Raw genomic sequence first — 21734 nt, 5'->3', positions numbered from 1 at the left:
CTATTTTTTAAAAATCAATTAGTTGATTTAAATCAGACTAACAATTTAGCTATTGTTTTTATCCACAAAATGTAAGAAGGAACAGCTAAACTAAAAAGGTTCTATATAAATTTACTTCACATGACCGCCTCACACGCAAAATAAACAACAAAAAAACATTATGGAGAGACGTTAAAAAAGAAACATTAAAAATCTAAAGTCAAATCAAACTGTTTTAAAGATTAATAAAAATTCATAATGCTTATATTTACATCAGAATCCTAATAGCAGAAGACTGTTACAGACTGTTACAATTTGAATTTCAATATAGGCTATGTCAGCTGTGTTTGTGTGAATGTATGTGTTGTAAACCCTGTGATGGACAGCCTCATATGTCCAGGATGTGTCCCCGGGATAGACCCCAGCCCCCCACGATCCTACACAGGATAAGAGCTTTGGAGAATAGACGGATGGATTATCTGTGTGATTATCCGTTTCGAAAGCTGTTGCTGTGTAGAGTCTGATAAATGGCTACTACTCAGAATCAAGATGCTATCTTGGACTTGCAGGTTGTAACCCGTCAAACTGATCCAGCCAAAGCTTTTCTTTAGCAATGTAAATTACTCGTTGATGTAAATTACTCCTGTCAATTCCTACCCAAATTTTTGTCAGAAAAAAAACATGCTAATATATTGCATCTTATTATGTATGTGCACTGAATAGTCACCGTAGAACCCCCCCCCCCAAAAAATTGACCTGGTCGTATTTTATACCATCATGACACCTAACCTGTCTCACAAAAAGTTGCAGTTTGTTCTGGTTTTGTTTTCTTATTAAACACGTGTGTATGTTGTTGTTTTGTTTTATTGTATTGACTTTTTTAATTAAAACATGTTGACATCACCTCTCTTTCCAGTTTTTATTTCACCCCGGCACTATAAAATATGCAGTGTTTACTGGAATGTTTCTAAAGCAGGGAAATACCATACAATGTGAAAATAATGAAAATCACTTAATATTCATCAAAACAATGCAACATACGATATACAATATATTCTTAGATAAGCTATATTATTACAGTAATATTTACCATGTCCATAATGTTGCTGTGGAAATTGTTAATAATTGTCTTAGGAAGCCCAATGGTTGAAAGGTGGGAGAGAGTCACCAGTTTTTGCAAATGCTTATTATTGAGTTCATATAGATCCAGCCTAAAACAACTTTATAGCCAGTCGACGATTGTGAGCTTTTCCCTGGTTCTGGCCACTTCCCCCTCCGCATGTCTGTGTATGGCCCTCCACAAGATAACATAAGCTTGACTGATTGGTACTGAGACCATGCACAGGTTTTCTGCAATGGGGTTTCCACAAACCAGCTGCATGACTCACATTCTTTTGAGGGCCTAAAACACTACTCGAATCCCTACTTTGTGGAATGTAACTGAATCTAAACTGAACCGAGATCAGTTAAAGCCACACACTGGTTCATGGGTTCACCAGATCAACATCCTCTAGCGGCGAACTTCCAAATTTGGAAAAAATGCCAGTCCTCACCCAGACAAGAGCAGGAGGATAAAAGTCAGAGTAAGTTTGTTGTTTGTCACTTACAGAGTCACGTTAATGTTAGTTGTTGATTGCGACTAATTAAAACCACGTGCCGCATCAAATCAAATCATAAATAGGAATCAACTAAAAATAAAGGTGCTTCACGATGCCATAGAAGAACCTTTTTGTCTAAATGGTTCCATAAAGAACTTTTAACATCTGAAGAACCTTCCTGGCTCACAAAAGGTTATTTGTGGTGAAGGTTCTTCTGATTATAAAAAGGTACGTAAGAGATGGTTCTTCAAAGAACCTTTGACTGAACGGTTCTTTGTGGAACCAAAAATGGTTCTTCTATGGCATCGCTTGAAGAAACTTTTGAAGCGCCTTTATTTTTAAGAGTGTATATTTTAAAATTAGCCGACCATAATGTAAAGTATAGAAACAAACTGCCGTAGAATAATTTTTTTAGTCCTGAGGATATAGTAATGAAAGTGAAAGTGACGTGACATACGGCCAAGTATGGTGACCCATACTCGGAATTCGTGCTCTGCACTTATCCCATCCTAAGTGCACACACACACCGAGAACACACACAAAAGGCACCGATTTCGTGGAATGACCAAACTATTGATAATAACTGTATTGTCTCCAGAAGATTCGGGTTACAAAAAATTCCCATCACCTTAGCTTGTTACAAGAGTGTGTATATGCTTCTGTTTAGATGCAGTTCAAATGCATCTTATATAAATATAAATATTGCTAAATAGCTATGGATATTCAATAAACTCATTCCATATCACTTAATTTCCTGCTTCTAGCTCGTATCATGCATCAGCATCTACTCTGCAGAAAGATCTAACTTGAAAAAATAACCTTTTCTGAGCGAGAGAAGCCAGCAGGAGACAATCATACTAGTAAAAGGACCAGAATCTGGCACCAGACGTGAGGAAGAATTGAAAATCCTGCAGGTCTTCTCACTGAGCTACTGCAAAATAGAAAGGCAGTGTGAGTTAATAGTTGATCACTTTCATTCAGAGAATTAAATCATTCAAATGACAGTATATTGTATCACAGTATTTCCAACTGGATAAAATAATTTCACAGAATCATGATATAGACAAAGCACATAATCAAATAGGCTACTGTGTAAAAATTGAAAACACAAGGAAACTCTCAATATTCTCTGTCTTTGCACACAGAAACAATCGAAACTGAATTATGCAGTCACAATGATACACATATTATTATGAGCTTGTACTGAACAAATTAATATTTTCAGTGTGAATGATCAGTGAAAATCAATTTATAAAGATAGATAATATAAAAACTTTAAACCCAAAGACTTTTTACATTTTTAACACCACCAATGAAATACAACAGTAATGTAAAACATACCTAGTTTTTGTGGAAACGGAATTAATTAGTGCTTTGGTTCAGTTTCACTTTCTTTCTTTTTTTTACACCAATACAGGATAGGAAAAACAGTATAATGATTGGGGAATCATATTGAGGTAAACAATTCCTTGAAAATGCATGAATATTATGCACTGGTGGACTGATAAATAAAGTGGGGGAAAAAAAATAAGACAAGTAGGCTATAATCAATCTCAAAGTTACATTTAACAAAAATTATAAAGCTCAAAAACACATTGTTTGGGTTTTGAAAGGTATTTTTTTTTTCTTTTCTTTTTAATTAGCATTCATTAAGGTAGGCTACATACTCTATTCTTGCATTCATATCCCTGAGTAATATATGCATGCAACTAATTCTGAATTCTGACTTTTTTAAACAATCTTTTTTCATATTTTAAGCATCTTTCACATGCTCATGAGCAGCAACGTCTATTAAACACTATACGGATAGGCTAGAAACTGGGCATCCCTGATCTAGAGATCTTGAATAAAAGGGCTGGTACAGCAGATCATCGCACCCTAGCGGTGAACCATCGAAATGTTAAAGCGTCTCGGACAGTGTGTGACGCAACGAGGCCTGGGTGCTGAAATCACGTGACTTGACCAGTTTGATAGGCGCACCAGCGCTTCGCTTTCGCGTGGAAGCTTATTTAAGCAGAACGCCAAATCAGTGGTTTTTAAAACCGAGTCAGGTTTGGTTGTACAATAGCTATTAGAGAATATAGTGAATGAAACCTGACTGATGGAGACTGATGAAATAAGCGGCGTCGAACATTTCCTGGTTATAAAGATGGAGCAACATGAAAACAATCAGACCACAGAGACTCCAGATGTGCAGACGCAAACCTCCCAGTCCTCACCTACACAAGATTGCAAGAACAAAAGGCAGTGTAAGTTATTTGTTTGTCAACTATAATGAATCAAATAAGTTAAAAGATTGCGTTTATTCTATTAATTGCTGATCGTGACTATGAAAGTTCTAATTAAAAAATTCGAATAATATTATAACACCACATTAAATATTATAATGTATTATTATATAACATTATATTAGCAATTTAATAAAAAAATAGCCTACTTTTTAAAATGTATTTTTGTTGAATGTCACCACAACAAATTATATGTGTAAAACGTATGTTGATCAACTAACTGTACATTATCCTGCTTATTACATTGCTCTGGCTCCGCACATTAAAAATAAACAGGTGGGCATGAAATAATGATTTGATTTTAAATTATTTAATCATCCTTCCTGTACGTTATCTTAACATTTCTGCTAAGAAGAACAAATATTTCACTGCAACAAAAAAAAAAATCAACCTAGCAACAAGATGAACTCTGCAAAAATATTACAGTAATATTAATACTGAAATATTAATTTTTATTTGTAAATGGGCATGAGTGCCAATGCCGCCAATTTCAGTTACCCAGATCAGCCAACTAAAACCCTGAGTTGCCTTAAGACAACAATGAATGTATCAGAAGCCATGTTTGACCAATCAGATTTAAGAGTTCAAGATAGTTATGTAATAACAAATTAAAACAGTTTCTTACTTCAGTTACTTGGGTACTCATGCCCATCCCAAGCTCAAGTCTTATTTTCGGAAGATCTGGTTCAATAAAACAGTTTATTCACAAGCTGTATAAAGGTTCTTATACATATTTATTCTGTTCAGTTTACTTTATTGTTTGGGGTGCACATATATTAATGACCATTACTGTACAGCATTTACTGTCTCACCTTTATTGCCCATGAAGTGATTCTTGACATTGATCTTTTAATGTTTATTTTAGATCTCAAGGAACTGAAAGAAGATTCTGTCACATGCCATCAGCATGAGCTGCATTTCATTCAACAAGCAAACCTTAAGCAGCACGTGGGCATTCACACTGGAGAGAAGCCGTTCATCTGCCCTCAGTGTGGAAAGACATTCATATTTAAACAAAGCCTTGAGAGACACATCAGAATTCACACGGGAGAGAAACCTTTTTCCTGCTCTGAATGTGGGATGAGTTTCATAGAGAAACAAAAGCTTAATATTCACATGAGAAATCACACTGGAGAGCAACCTTTCACCTGCTCTCAGTGTGGAAAGAGCTTCACATTTAAACAAAGCCTTGAGAGGCACATGAGAATTCACAGTGGGGAAAAGCCTTTTACCTGCTCTGAGTGTGGGATGAGTTTCATAGAGAAACAAAAGCTTAAAATTCACATGCGGATTCACACTGGAGAGAAACCTTTCAGCTGTCCTCAATGTGGAAAGAGTTTTAGAGTAAACAGGAGCCTTAAGAGACACATGAGCATTCACACTGGAGAGAAACCTTTTGGATGTACCCAGTGTGCAAAGCATTACACAGTGAAACAACACCTTGAGAATCACATGAGAATTCACACTGGAGAGAAACCTTACACCTGCTCTGAGTGTGGAAACAGTTTCATGGAACAACGACAACTTATAATCCACATGAGAATTCATACAGGGGAGAAGCCTTTCACCTGCCCTCAATGTGGAAAGAGTTTCACACAACAAGGACAGTTGAAATGTCACATGAGAATTCACACCGGAGAGAAACCTTTTACTTGCACTCAATGTGGAAAGTGTTTCACAGTGAAAAGCACCCTTGACAGTCACATGAGAATTCACACTGGAGAGAAGCCTTTCAGCTGCTTTCAGTGTGGTAAGAGTTTCATTCAAAAAGGCCAACTTCAAATTCACATGAGCGTTCACACTGGAGACAAGCCTTTCGTCTGCCCGTATTGTATGAAGAGTTTCCCATTGAAGCATGGCCTTGAGAGACACATGAGAATTCACACTGGAGAGAAACCTTTCAGCTGCTCTGAGTGTGGGATAAGCTTCATAGAGAAACAAAAGCTTAATATTCATATGAGAATTCACACTGGAGAGAAACCATTCAGTTGTTCTGAGTGTGGAAAGAGTTTTACAGTGAACAGGAGCCTTAAGAGACACGTGAGAATTCACACTGCAGAGAAACCATTCACCTGCACGCAATGTGGAAAGAGTTTCATGGAACAAGGACACCTTGAAAGTCACATGGGAATTCACACTGGAGAAAAGCATTTTGCCTGCTCTGTGTGTGGAAAGAGGTTTACAGTGAACAGAAACCTTAGGAGACACATGAGCATTCACACGGAAGAGAAGCCTTTCACTTGCCCTCAGTGTGGAAAGAGCTTCACAGAACACGGACAACTTAAAAGTCACATAACCATTCACACCGGAGAGAAATCTTTTGCCTGCTTAGAGTGTGGAAAGAGTTTCACAGTGAAACAAGGCCTTAAGAGACACCTGAGGATTCACAATGGAGAGAAGAATTTCACCTGCTCTGAGTGTGGAAAAAGATTCTTGCAGCAAGGACACCTTCAAAACCACATGCGAATTCATACTGGAGAGAAGCCTTTCGTCTGCTCTGTGTGTGGGAAGAGTTTCACAATGAACATTACTCTTGAGAGGCACATGAAAATTCACACTGGAGAGAAGCCTTTCACCTGCTCTTATTGTATGATGAGTTTCACAGTGAAACAAGGCCTCGAGAGACACATGAGAATTCACACTGGAGAGAAGCCGTTCACCTGCTTTGAGTGTGGAAAGAGGTTCATGCAACAAGGACACCTTCAAATTCACAAAAGATTTCACACCGGAGAGAAGCCTTTTATCTGCTCTGAATGTGGGAAGAGTTTCACAGTGAAACAAAGCCTTAAAATTCACATGAGAATTCACACTGGAGAGAAACCTTCCAACAGAGTGGAGGAATCTCCTCTGCCACCACCTGTGATGATGAATGAATGAATGATGCATTTATATAGCGCTTTATTGTGTGTTGCTGTACACCCAAAGCGCTTTACAATCATGTGGGGGTCTCTCCTCAACCACCAACAGTGTGCAGCATCCACCTGGATGATGCGATGGCAGCCACAATACAACGGCGCCAGTGCGCTCACCACACACCAGCTACAGGTGGAGAGGAGAGAGAGTCATAGAGCCAATCAAGTGTATGGGGATTATTAGGTGTGCATCACTGTGTGCATCATCCATCCAGATGATGCAAAGGCAGTCATAATGTACCCACCAGCTATTGGAGGAGAGTGATTACTGAATCTTTTTAAATGAATTTGGCCAAGAGTGATAAGAGACCGATGGATGATTATGGTAATGGAGACCAATGCCAACAAAAACACATTGTAAATAGAGGCATTTGATGCAATGAGAGTAAACCTAAATTAGGTACTGTAACTAAAGCCATCACTGCAATTGAGTAATTTCAGATTTTTTTCCCCCTGTGTATTTATTTATTCATTGTATATTTACTAATTTATATCATACACATTTCATATATTTGTTTTACTTTATATATAGCTTTCACTTGTATACCTTCAGTTTTTTCTGATGCTGTATATAACCGTATATGTGTATTTATCTGTGCAAGGCGAATTAAATAATTAAACTATATTTTGGCATTGTGGTACAGTATTTTCAATTGCATAAATATATTTTACTTATTTTCCAATATCCCTAATCTATATAGACAAAGAAGAAAGAGGCTACACCCCCTCAACCACCTTCTGAGCTGCTGGTTAAAGTAACCCACTGCTGGTGTATCTGTGCCAAACTGCATTAAGAAGCTAGAGCATCAACATCAACACTGAGAGAAAACAACCGGAATGGAATCTTTATCTAAATTAAATTAAATTTATTATGGTCTTGTAGAGAGAGAAAAAAAACAGCAGCTTCAAATTATTAATTTTTCCCTCTAAATTTACTGTTGGTTGCTTTTTAAGTGTTTTTAAATGTAAGTTAGTATTAAAGTTATGTTTGGTATGTCAGCTAGTCAAATGTAAACACCGTGTTTAAGAGCATCAGACGCGATATTGAAGAAAGTGGTGCGAAATCGGTGCACCAACATGCCGGCATTGCTTCCTTTTTTTTGTACTTTGAAGATGTTGCTAATATCAAACTAGAAAACACTCCTTTTAGTCTGCAGTTTAGACAAACCGTCTTATTACACAGGTAAAGCTTTTCAGCTGACATGTAAAATGATTAATTACAGTTCCCATTGTTCATACGAGTGGTATCTGAAACATCACGGAACAGCACTCTGAATATCTTTCAAAGAACGTATTACATTATACAAAAGCACTAACTATATTAACTCTATACTTTGTAAACACGACTGATGAAATTATGTTTCTCATCTAATCTTAATAAAACTATACAGTCAGATTTTGAACTTAAATAGAGAAAGTGCTTTTCAGTTTTGTCTGTATTGCATCAGAGGGTCTGTGGGCTAAAAGAAGTCTTTCCATACAGATACCAGTTGTCTTTTTTTCACAGATGCCAGTCTAGTTATTCAGTCGAAACTAGTTATTCAGATACAGACCTTGGATTTGGGATTTAACCGAAGTTACAACTAGGCTATTAGAGCAACAAACAAACAAATAAAACTAAACATAAATAAATGTTATAATTCCCCTCCTTTTCGAAAAATAACCATAGTTTTACTACAAATAAAACAAAGAAACATGGTTACTATAGTTAAACCATGGTAACCAAAAATTAACCATAGTATGGTTATGCAAATGATAATTAATACATGCATGGTTACTACACTTTTACTACAATAAAATCATGGTTAATATTCGTAAGGGCCATCTAACCCTTAAGACAATATCAGAGAAGGAAAAGGCTAAATTAAAAATTTGATTAATGCAAGGTGATGGACGTTTTATATACTGTTCATGGCACTTCTGAATGTACTGCATGAGGAAGATGAGAGATTGGGGTTTCAGTGCGTGGAAAATCCAGGCACTAAACATTAGATCTTTTAGCAAAATAAAGGTTTATGTCACCAAATTCACAGAAAACAAAGAGTTTTCAGCATTGCATGCTGGACACCCTTGTGAAAAAGAAGTGTGCTTAATTGCGGTAAAAGCGCTCTTTTTGTGTACTTCAATTATTAAAAGCTTTTTAAAAAGTGCACTTGGAGATAATATAATATAATCTAAATTAAAGACCACTTAATTGTACTTAAAGAGAGTACACTTTAATGACAATAGGTCTTAACATACTTAAGTGCACTTTTTAAAAATGCACTTTATAATAATGTATAATTAAGTATTACTTAAACATACATTTGACATAATTATGATTTTATTGTGTAGTACACTTATTTTGATATATTTATCAATATACTAAAGCACATGTAAAATAATTGATTTTAATTTCAACTTAAGTGTGTTCTTCAAAATTACATTTGTTAATGTATTTTAAATGTATTTAGTCTATAATATATACTATGTGCATTAATGCACTTTAAATTTATTTTTCTTCTAAACTTAAATACACTTTCTTATACAGTATACTCCAATAAAACATATTGTTGAAATTTTCATCACCAGCTCTTGCGCTATTAACTCTATGAAGTTTAATTAAAAAAAAAAAAACATAACATTTGATACAGTGTCATTTATGAGAGTACTGTATTTGTGTGTAATAGTACTTTACATCTGTGTACAGAATACTTTCAATATCATTATGTTGTTCTCACTTAAACACACATTTAATTGCATTATATCTGTTAAACTTTTGTTCTCCAGACTCTTTCTAATAAGTGAGTTAAAGTGTTGCAGCTGTGTGTAGTGTTGGGTTTTTCTTGTGCATCAGCAAAACGCATTTTTGTGTATTTGTTTTAGAGATTTTGTCAGTAAATGTAGTGGGTTTTCATTTTGTGTTTCGTTGATTGTAACTAGGTAATTAAGAGATTTTTTAATAGCCTATACTAAATTTCAACTTCATTGCCAGAGATTAATAACATTGAAGTACATTGAAATTGCATTTAAGTATATTTAGTTCACATTAATTGCTTATTGAGAAGTACATATCCCAGGTGAAAAAAAAGTGCACTAAAATACATTTTATTTAAGTGCACTTAGTACACTTCCATAATGTACTTAAAGTGCTCTATTTTCGCGCACTTATTTTGTACTTAATATACTAAAAGCTTATCTTTAGTACTTCTTAAGATAAACTTAAGATCATCTTAGTGTACTCAACTGTGCTATTTTGAGACACACTGAAGATGAACTAAAGTGTATTTTTAATATACTATTTCAGATTTTAAAAAAAATGTATTTTGTTACCACTTTTAGTAAAACTGAAACCATCTTTAATGCATTTTAAATACAATAATAAATTATTTAAAATATAATAATAATATATAATAAATATATACAAACTATACTTATAATGTATTCCTAGGTTAAAAAAAAATGCACTAAAATACATTTTATTTAAGTGCACTTAGTACACTTCCATAATGTACTTAAAGTGCTCTATTTTCGCGCACTTATTTTGTACTTTATATACTAAAAGCTTATCTTTAGTACTTCTTAAGATAAACTTAAGATCATCTTAGTGTACTCAACTGTGCTATTTTGAGACACACTGAAGATGAACTAAAATATGCTTTTTAACATACTATTTCAGCTTTAATGTTTTTTTTTTATTTTGTTACCCCTTTTAGTACAATTGAACCCATCTTTAATGCATTTTTAAATACACTTATAAGGATATATAATATATACAAATCATATTTATGTATTGTGCACATATTTTTTATATAGTAAATAATTTATTTCAAATATATTTTAACTATGTTAACAGTACCTTTATAAAACATAATTAAATGTTAATGGTGTATTTTAAAAGTAGTCAAGTACACTATTACTGTGTTATCAGTAGCATTTTCTGCTTCATTTATGCTAAAATTATACTGTTGAAATATTAATATTGGTAAAATTGTCCACCATTGTGCAGTCACTTCATGAAGCTGTTGCTTTTAATAAAATAACTATTTTAAAGTTAGATGTAATACATTTGATAAAAATAATAGTAAATGTAAACACCCATAGTTTAAAAGGATATACCACAGATACAATACAGCACAGGCATGGTATGTAATGTACAAACAAACAGCATCTCTTTCTTGAAAAGCACTTTAATTTTTGAGACATTATTCACACACAAGTCCAAACAGACCTTATAGTAGAGGTGGGAAAAAAAGAACACAAGTGGCAAGCTTAAACTATAAAATTATTAAACTACAGCATACAGTGCGTATCTTAAATATGAACAAAACACGATTTTCTTTTCTTTTTCAATTTTACAATCCTTTCCCAAACAAACCTTAGGGAAAAAAACAAACAAAAAAAACTAAACAACCAACAACAACAACAAAAAATTAACTTAACATTGTTTTTTTTTCGACACAAAACTTTCGTTATTGCATTTTCGCCGTATTACAGCTCTCACCTCTGACTGCGTCGTGCCCGGAAACTCGGATATCACAGTGTCTGCCAAAAAAAAAAAAAAGACATTAGTACCAGGCTGGTTTGTGAACCATATAGCTACAAAATTATTAATAGTAGCCACCTTCTGCTTATAGGATATAATACTTGCTAGAATAGACACACAATGATTTTCTAACAAGGATAATAAAGGCAAAAATTGGCTAAGAGACCTTTTTCACAGTCTGTGTGTCATCATATCTGATTTGTAATGTAAAGGATGGCTGCAATACTGTCAGTGGACAGACGGCAGTGTTGTGAAGAAAGCTAAAGTAATTTAGCTGGACTTAGTAATAAACATCAATATTTGAAATAGTTTATTTATACTGATGCCCTACCATGTATGCCATCCTCCATTTTAATGTTTAATATTAACTGATCGATGTGATTGTCAGCACTGGCACTGCCAGTCATGAATGAGTAGAAGCAAGCTGCTCCAATTACTCCCAGAGAAATAATCAAGCTGATTTAAATTTATTTTAATTATTTCAATATGTTTATTGTGATTAACCTATGTTTTTGTCTACAGTATGCAGTTAAATTACTCAATCATGCTGGATACAACTCGTTCTTAAGATAATCAGTGGTTATTTTTGAAGAATCCTCTATGGCCTGGAAATATTACTTTATTTAAACAACTTTAATTTGATGTAATTATTGAGGATTGAATCCTAATGTAAGTGCATGAAATATGTAAGCAATTGTTTACTGTAACGTTTCCCCCAGACCTTTAATTTAATCATTTATAACGGTACTTTACTTTAAGATTTGGTTAAATTAAATGCTCTTTAATGTGATATGCTGTTTGTATTGTTTTCTTGCTGTGATAAAATAAGGTTCACAGTCTCTGAAGTTGGCGCATGCACATATAGTATGACACATGCTACCCTTTGAGTCAATTGTTTTTTAAAACATATTTTACACTGCTATTTGACATTTCTGCAGAAAAAGGACTATAATGAAATATAAATCTGATACAAACCGACGAGTGCATTCATTTTTTCTGGGTCCAGCTTCTGTTTTTGGGACCCATTCCCAGTGAGGCTGGATGAACCCAGAACCTCCCTCCCAAACAACGCAACTGCTAGTTCTTGTGTGAACAGGGACATTCTGCTTCGATTCAGTCTCCTAAAGCAGGTTTTGTTGACTTGGACAGCCGTGTTGCCCAGAGAAATCTGTGTACAGGGAAAAGAAAAAAAAAAATTCACATTAACACAAAAACAAACATTCTGGTAGGGAGACTGCAGTCTGTAAAAAAATTAATCTCTAGCCTGAAGACTGGCTACAATACCTGTCAATCATTTTGCAAATAGGCTTACTTTGAGCGTACTTTGAGGTCAAAATGCGTACCCACCATGCCAAATGCATACAGGTTGGCAGGTCTGCAGATGTGAACGTAAGCAGGAGATTTATTGCATTATGTAGTCAGCTTTACTGACTATAACGGGAATTTAGCTAAAGTCACTGAGTTTCAGTGACGCTCACGTTCTTTGCTCACTTTCTGTATGATTTATTAACATGATTAACCATCATCATGCTGACAAGTATGCACTGAATGTTCAGCAACCAAGATTGTTCAGCCGGAAATAGCCAAAAAAACAAAAACAAAGATTGAATAAAATGTACCAAACACTGATGGGATGTGATCAAAAAGAGGCACGCACAGATGCAGTAAACATGTCAGAAGTGTGGAAGCATTTACATCTGTCTGGAAAAACGTGCAAAAATAATTACAAGCACCAGCATCGAGAGACTGATTAGCTCTGCATCGCATGTCTCCGATGAGAAAAGGAAGGGTGGTTGTTGTTGGTTAACTGTATGATGATTGAATGTATGCATGTATTAAAATAGCACTGCACCAGCTCGCGGCACCGAGGTTTAAGGTCCAAAGGGCGAGGAAATTCTGCGCTGATACAGTGTTACTCCTCAGTTGCTCAGTCACACTTTTAAGAATTTTTACAAGGCATAGATGTGACAATCATACATGCAACAAACATCTTCACATGTTCGTAATGAGAATCATTTATAAATCTGCTGCTGACAACAAAAAGAAACATGGAGGACTTCCTGGGGCTTTCCACTAAAATAAAAGCTCCATCAACATTCATAAATGTTATTATAGTAATTTTACTGTTGCTCTATAAAAATAAATAAATAAAAATGGTAAACAAATACTAATAATAGGGTCATTCTTCATTTGTGGTGGCAAGTGGTGTCCCTCTACTTTAAAACAGTTGAAATAAACTTTAAATACCAATAATATTTTTTTTTTTTGCATTTTTGTATTCTGTAGGATAAACACAATTTGTGCACTATTAATAATTACATTTTTGTTTTAAAATACATATTTAATTGAGTTTGAGAGATTACATTTGTAACAAAATATGCATGTTCCCGCCATACCTCAGAGAGGTTTCATGGAATGTAATTGCAACAAAATAAAAATTTTAACACAAATAAAGTGGTTATATTGTGAATATAGATTTGATTTAACATGTACAATTATATTAAATTAAAAAATAATAATAATATTTTGTAATATTTAAGAAAAAAGTAGTGTCCCCCAAATTCATGTCTGTGGTGTTACATCAATGGACGTCGTCCCTTTAAGAAACGGGGGAGATCTATTTGGACTACTTGCTGTGTGTAAAGGTCATTGCAGGTGCTGGTTGATCTGAGGGGTGCATGGTGAGTACATTCTTTCTTAATAATTTTCTTAAAGTTAGCTAAATTCCTCACAATTTCATGTGTCGCACTTTATTGGTGTCTGTGGTGTTATGTTGATAACTTGCAGATTTTACCAATTTTAATCAAAATTTTGATAAATACATACTTATTCATATCTCCAAAATATCCCCTGATCTTTAAATCATCATGATGACAGCCTCCATTTTAGAAAAGTCTGGATTTAGGCTAATTTGTCTGTGGTGTTACTGTCTGTGGTGTTACTGCCTATCCTGGTAACACCACAGACTCTATAGTAACTCCACAGACAACATACAACCAGAAATGTTGTATTTTTAATAAAACACATAGGACAGCCATAATCATATAATTGTATCTCTCTATTGAAACATATCACACATTGTGATTGCAGCACAATCCATTGTGCAGACATTTTTTTGAGAGAGTGAAACACTCACTGTGAGAAACAGTGTTTATGTAGTGTTTTAATAATATTTTTTTATTCAGTTTTTCTATAAATGTTCTTTTATCAGAGAAGATAGTTCTTGTAATCCTACTCATGATGAATTTCAGTATTTTGCTCAATAAACTTTAAATTGTTAAACCGTTTATGCAATATTATGTCTGTGGTGTTACTTCAAAAAATATCTGAAATTTCTTTCCTTCAGAGCCATTTGATCATTTAATTTAATGTTTTTAGACTGTAAAGTGGTTGTAATATTTTAGAATAAAGACTATAAAAGTAGCACAGACCATTTTTCCTGCCCTTTTTTATGTATATACACATTTTTTAAAAAACGAAACAAGTCTTCTTTGGCAAAAATAGGGGCCAAGATGAACAATTAAGCATTTCTTTTGAAAAAATTAAATTTAAATGATCAATGCAACTGAGTCCTTGCAGTAATTTTTGTATTTATTAATTATTACCTAAAGTTGCATATCCCTGCTCATTTTAGAACAAAATTGAAATTTTACTTCAAATATTGGTAACACCATAGACATAAGTGGTTGTTTCACCAGTTTTTGATTCAAATTATTTAAAAATCTAAATGTTATTAAGCTTCAGTTTTAATTGATATATAATATTAAACTAATTTTAAATGCATAGCATTAAATTTTATTAAAAGAAAGCAAACAAACATTTTAAAAATTTCTGCCTCTCATTTGCCACCCCAATTGAAGAATGACCCAATAATTACAACAGCTATATTAATACATTTGGACAAAGTGTTCAAGTCTGTAATAGATTTGTATCTATCTGTGGGATGTGAAATATTTTCTAATGTTTTAAAATAAGTCTCTTCTGCTCAGCAAGGCTGCACTTATTTGTACAAAAAAAAAATACAGTACATGCCTGATTCAAGAAAGGGGTCTCATTCTTATACGAACTTACTCATTTTAAGTTAAGTTGTGCTTGCTTTGAATAATGTCTGCTATAAGGTTAAAAAATTATCAGTATTAAGAAAATATTGTTCTTTAAAAAGCAAGACAAAATAGATAAGGCAATAAATAAACTTTAATTTATGCAATGGTGAAAAAATAAACATTTGTACAAGGTGGAAAAACTGCCAAAAATAAAAACCTGTTCAACCTTCGGCTTTGGCTAAGAATTTTTATTTTGGTGCATCCCTACTGCAGGGTCAACCAATGTCGAGTTTTGATACACTAATGCATGACAGCAATAAAATAATTAAATGGTTCTCCGCTTTTTTGTCTGTACAGCCTATTAGAATATTGAATTTTTTTTTGGCCCTATATTTTCATATATATGTATAGTACTGCCCCTTAATAGAAAAGTAAATTTTTGACTGTACCAATATTATCTGTTGAAATGTGTAACAATGCATATATGTAAATACCTACAGATAAATGTGCCAATAAATTATTGAAATGTTGACTGAAAGGGGTGCTTTCAGTAAAAAATGTAAGTCAAAAGGGTTCTGCTGACAAATTAAAAAGGCTGAAAATACAAGTTTAAAAAAAGTTGAATGATTAGTATTTCACAAAACACAGACAATAACATACCATCTCTTGGACTGAGCTGGAGGACCCTGAGCTTGTGCTTGCTGTATCGATCCCTCTGTTCATTAAGGATATTAGTTCCTTGACACACTGCACCAAGGTGGGTATTTCTGCAAAAAGGGAGGGAAAATGTATTTTGTATAGTTTGAAGTTTGAAAATTTACTACAACTAACAGATTGTGAGGACATACCAATTCTGACAGTCAACTTAAACTAAACTGCAGCTTGAGATGTACAGTATATGTTGCTTTCTCTAAAGCCCTATTCGCATGGGATTAGTATTATCTGGGGACCATGTGTGATTTTGAAATCCCCCCCCCACATCTGAATTTCGTGTGGTGCATTCGCACGGGATATGCGAAGCCTGTGATTTTACTTGAATTTACTGACTTGACTCCCGGATACCCGGATGTCAAGGTTTTGAGAGTCCCGTTCTATGGTCCAATCAGATGGATGAAAAAAAAAAAAACAGTTTCGTGCCCTGTGTCATTTACGTCACCAGGTTAAAATAATATCTCAAGCTTTATGCTTGATTTATTTGTGACACATTAAACCTTTTCAGTTTTCTCTTTCTGCAAATTGTAGCGATATGACAGCACCCAAAATACTATGAAACACTCCAACGCAGCTCCATTCTTTGCGAAAGATGGATAAAAAGGCACACGGGAAACAAAAACCTTAAAAAATTATATACGACCCGCCAAATCATAGAGATGCCGATTCGCACGGGACTAGTATTTTCACAGGACCTCGGTGTTTGGCAAAATATAGTAGGTAATTTGTGGGGGAATTTTTACTTTACAAATTACAGACATGGCCGATTCGCACGGGATTAAGATCACAGACAACCTCGGCAATTATGACTGGAGGTCACCAGGTAATACTAATCCTGTGCAAATAGGGCGTAATTGTAATAAACAGGGGTGCACATAAGTTTCTTAGCCGGGTTCTCATATTACAACCTGGAGATTTGGTTTGTTACTCGCACTGCATATATTATTATCCATTAAATATAACTATAAAACTAATTTAATAAGAGTGATTATATAATTATTATATTTAGAGGCGTCATGCCCATACAAACTGAGGGAGCACGAGCCCCCTCAGATTTTTCAGCCAAGTGGATTTTGAATGCATCTTACAACAGAAAAAAAATAAATTGCCAAATAATATTCTGTTATATTTCGTACAATCACACTACCTGATTAGAATGTGTACTGCACAGCACTGTACTTGCCCATTATAGATCAACTAATGTGAAATACAGTAAGTAAGGGTGCAAAATGCATTTACTTACACATTTATGAATCGAAATAATGAATGAGTTAACAGATAGTTAACACATTTGGGAATATTTAGAATAAAAAATTACAAATAAATAAAACATAAGACTATATCAGTTATACAGTACCAATCCCCCCACCCCCAACTTCAGCCGTGCCCCCTCAAAAATAATGTGTATGACGCCCCTGATTATATTATTAAATCATTTGACAGCAATAATATATCTGTCTATATCCCTATATCTATATAAATATATTGGAATTTTCATAAATTTTTATTCAAATTCAAATTTTTTATCATTATTAAATTCTTCAAAACAACAGCAGACAGATTTATGCTTTCAGTTTGAATAGAAATATTATACAGTACAGTTTGTTGATCTAAAATGGTGATTGTGCATTAACAGCTGTCAATCATGTCAATATGCAAATGTGCAGAACTTATTTACACAGCGCATTTTTTCTTTTGGTCACACATGCGAACCTGTGTACCACTTATGCCCACCCCAGGTAATAAGTGTCAAAACACATCGTAAGTGGGGTGGGAACAGGATGCCAAACGCCACAGTTGAACCTTCTAGAGGTGTCAGGAGTATATTTCTATCAAAAAAGTTATGAAGAAAGGTGCCTGCTTAAAATGCTTACAAAGATTGCTGTTCCTATTAATTCCTAATGCTCAGAATCGTTCCCTGTATAAAACTGAAATACAGTACCACCACTTTTTACACACTGCTTTAAATACAAAGCAAGTCAATAGAAGATTACAATCACAAATGTAATATTGTATATACAGGTCCTTTTCAAAAAATTTGCATATTGTGATAAAGTTCATTATTTTCTGTAATGTACTGATAAACATTAGACTTTCATATATTTTAGATTCATTACAACACAACTGAAGTAGTTCAAGCCTTTTATTGTTTTAATATTGATGATTTTGGCATACAGCTCATGAAAACCCAAAATTCCTATCTCAAAAAATTAGCATATCATGAAAAGGTTCTCTAAACGAGCTATTAACCTAATCATCTGAATCAACTAATTAACTCTAAACACCTGCAAAAGATTCCTGAGGCTTTTAAAAACTCCCAGCCTGGTTCATTACTCAAAACCGCAATCATGGGTAAGACTGCCGACCTGACTGCTGTCCAGAAGGCCATCATTGACACCCTCAAGCAAGAGGGTAAGACACAGAAAGAAATTTCTGAACGAATAGGCTGTTCCCAGAGTGCTGTATCAAGGCACCTCAGTGGGAAGTCTGTGGGAAGGAAAAAGTGTGGCAGAAAACGCAGCACAACGAGAAGAGGTGACCGGACCCTGAGGAAGATTGTGGAGAAGGACCGATTCCAGACCTTGGGGGACCTGCGGAAGCAGTGGACTGAGTCTGGAGTAGAAACATCCAGAGCCACCGTGTACAGGCGTGTGCAGGAAATGGGCTACAGGTGCCGCATTCCCCAGGTCAAGCCACTTTTGAACCAGAAACAGCGGCAGAAGCGCCTGACCTGGACTACAGAGAAGCAGCACTGGACTGTTGCTCAGTGGTCCAAAGTACTTTTTCGGATGAAAGCAAATTTTGCATGTCATTCGGAAATCAAGGTGCCAGAGTCTGGAGGAAGACTGGGGAGAGGGAAATGCCAAAATGCCTGAAGTCCAGTGTCAAGTACCCACAGTCAGTGATGCTGGTGTTGGTCCACTGTGTTTTATCAAGGGCAGGGTCAATGCAGCTAGCTATCAGGAGATTTTGGAGCACTTCATGCTTCCATCTGCTGAAAAGCTTTATGGAGATGAAGATTTAATTTTTCAGCACGACCTGGCACCTGCTCACAGTGCCAAAACCACTGGTAAATGGTTTACTGACCATGGTATTACTGTGCTCAATTGGCCTGCCAACTCTCCTGACCTGAACCCCATAGAGAATCTGTGGGATATTGTGAAGAGAAAGTTGAGAGACGCAAGACCCAACACTCTGGATGAGCTTAAGGCCGCTAGCGAAGCATCCTGGGCCTCCATAACACCTCAGCAGTGCCACAGGCTGATTGCCTCCATGCCACGCCGCACTGAAGCAGTCATTTCTGCAAAAGGATTCACGACCAAGTATTGAGTGCATAACTGAACATAATTATTTGAAGGTTGACTTTTTTGTATTAAAAACACTTTTCTTTTATTGGTCGGATGAAATATGCTAATTTTTTGAGATAGGAATTTTGGGTTTTCATGAGCTGTATGCCAAAATCATCAATATTAAAACAATAAAAGGCTTGAACTACTTCAGTTGTGTTGTAATGAATATAAAATATATGAAAGTCTAATGTTTATCAGTACATTACAGAAAATAATGAACTTTATCACAATATGCTAATTTTTTGAAAAGGACCTGTATAGTATATAAGACAGAATTATCCACATAGCCTCCCGTAGCAGAACTCATTTCAGGTATTTTATACTGTACCTTTCAAAGCTTTCACCACTTGACCACTGACACATAATGGCCGTTCCACGCTCTCTCCACTTGCCTCAGTAGCCCCTGAGGTGTCCTATATTTAAAACAATAAATACATTTTCAAATAAAAAGGATTTGCATGGTAATGTTCTACTTGCAAAAAACGCTTTGGAGAACCTGCTGAAAGATTATGCTTAAAAATACATTAGAATAACTATAACACAGTCCAAATGTTTTTGTTGTTTTGTGTATGGTCTGAAACAACATACGGTTGTTTGAGAATTCTCTGGGTAATCGAACAAATCCACATTTGTGTCCACGGTTTCGGCTTGAACTTCCTCCTCACTATGTAATGGATTGGTTCTGCGTGGAGCAGAGTGGAGTGGTTTCCTCAGTGTATCCTTCAGCTGAGTGAGGACCCTCTCCTTTGCAAGCTTTTTTTGTCTCTGAACCGAAGTCAACAAGAAATAAAAACTCTGTTATATACAACATACAAAACAGCGAAGGGCCAACAGGACATCGGTATATGAAGTCTATAAACAACTGACGTTTAAACAATACCATACATCTTCTAATTTGTAGTATCTGCTTAAACATTACTCTTAAAAAAACATTAGGTGACTATTACGCAGTCCAAAAGTTTTTGTTCCTTGCTTAGGGTTTGAAACGACATACGGTTGTTTGAGAATTCTCTGGGTAATCGAACAAATCCACATTTGTGTCCAACGTTTCGGCTTGAACTTCCTCCTCACTATGTAATGGATTGGTTCTGCATGGAGTGGAGTGGAGTGGTTTCCTCAGTGTATCCTTCAGCTGAGTGAGGATCCTCTCCTTTGCAAGCTTTTTTTGTCTCTGAACCAAATTAAAAACTCAGTTATATACAATGTACAAAACAGCGAAGGGTCAACAGGACATCTGTACGTTAAGTGTACAAACTACTGACATTTAAACAATACCATACATCTTCCAATTTGTAATATCTCTGTAATAATCATTAAGAGGGCATTTCATCGTATGACTGCAAAATCATCAACACTACGGCAATTATATTTAAAAATAATAATTTGTTGCGCAATATTACGGTAAATACTTACTTTTGCTTTGTCATATTGTCGCTTCATCTCAATGTCTGTTTCGTCGTCAGAACTTTCTAAATGTTTTTTCTTCTGGAGCAAAGACAAAAACACATTACACGGCATTCTTAAATACATTTTCACTTGCCAACAAAACACTTGAGTTCGCATTTTAGAAAAAAAACCCGCGATTGTACTTTAAAAATTCAAATGTAAAAAGCATTCCTTGCCGATTACGACCCCTCCCTGTCAATCATGGCATCAAGGAGGGGCCACGTTCTGAAACGTTTCTGTGTCATTGCAAGACAGACAAGGGGATATTATATATTTTAATGTCATGTTGTATAAAGTTAGCTGGCAGCAGCATCTTGTAGTTAAGCCACCGGCAGCACACTCATTTTGACTCTCATGTTATAAGTTAAACTTTTAAAAGTTACTGAAGATGGATTAAGTATTTATCCAACTTACTGAACAAACGTCAGCACTAAACTGCATTTAATCATTAATAGTTCATGCATGTTATCAAATTCAACAAGTTATACTTACTCTTGGTGGAGCGCTAACTCCTGCTGCCTTGAAGTTCGCCATCTTCTCTGACATTTCGCGCCAATGTAACGGACTGTGGCCCAATAAATAGTGGTTGTGATTGGCCGAAATCGTTAGAGACGTCTGATTGGCTACGGAAAATTATTTTGAAAAAAAAAAACAGAAAAAACACCATTTGATTTGAGGATAAAGCCCGGTCAGAGTGTCAAAAACTATTCAATGGTGAATTGTGTGTGGCAGTTTTTTAAAAGCATAAAATATATTTGAGAATCGTGATCAACCAGATATGCAATGATGGCGCACAAAAGAAGATATAAAGAATATGTACTTGATGATTCGAGCCAACCATCAAAGGCCACGAAATATCGACGGATAACAGAATCTGAGGTA

General features: G+C 35.1%; 2 protein-coding genes across 2 annotated transcripts; one reads left to right on the top strand and one right to left on the bottom strand.

The window, feature by feature from the left end:
• The first annotated feature begins 3519 nt into the window (after nucleotides 1-3519).
• LOC306872540 (uncharacterized protein) lies at nucleotides 3520-7408 on the top strand. Its single transcript, XM_079421147.1, has 2 exons — nucleotides 3520-3826; nucleotides 4731-7408. The coding sequence occupies exons 1-2, from the start codon at nucleotides 3679-3681 to the stop codon at nucleotides 6740-6742; spliced, it is 2160 nt and encodes a 719-aa protein (XP_079277273.1). The 5' UTR covers nucleotides 3520-3678; the 3' UTR covers nucleotides 6743-7408.
• A 3528-nt stretch (nucleotides 7409-10936) lies between these two features.
• On the bottom strand, nucleotides 10937-21397 carry LOC306872344 (uncharacterized protein). The gene is made up of 8 exons (XM_079420852.1): nucleotides 21345-21397; nucleotides 20820-20891; nucleotides 20401-20577; nucleotides 19995-20171; nucleotides 19735-19819; nucleotides 16006-16112; nucleotides 12278-12470; nucleotides 10937-11301 (listed from the first exon to the last, which is right to left on the bottom strand). Exons 1-8 carry the CDS (start codon nucleotides 21384-21386, stop codon nucleotides 11195-11197), a joined length of 960 nt encoding a protein of 319 aa, XP_079276978.1. The 5' UTR covers nucleotides 21387-21397; the 3' UTR covers nucleotides 10937-11194.
• Between the last annotated feature and the right edge of the window lie 337 nt (nucleotides 21398-21734).

This window comes from Barbus barbus (assembly GCF_936440315.1).
Source record: "Barbus barbus genome assembly, chromosome: 7".
NCBI lineage: Eukaryota > Metazoa > Chordata > Actinopteri > Cypriniformes > Cyprinidae > Barbus > Barbus barbus.
Note: the sequence above shows the minus strand (reverse complement) of the source record. Positions and strands in the feature narration are given on the sequence as shown.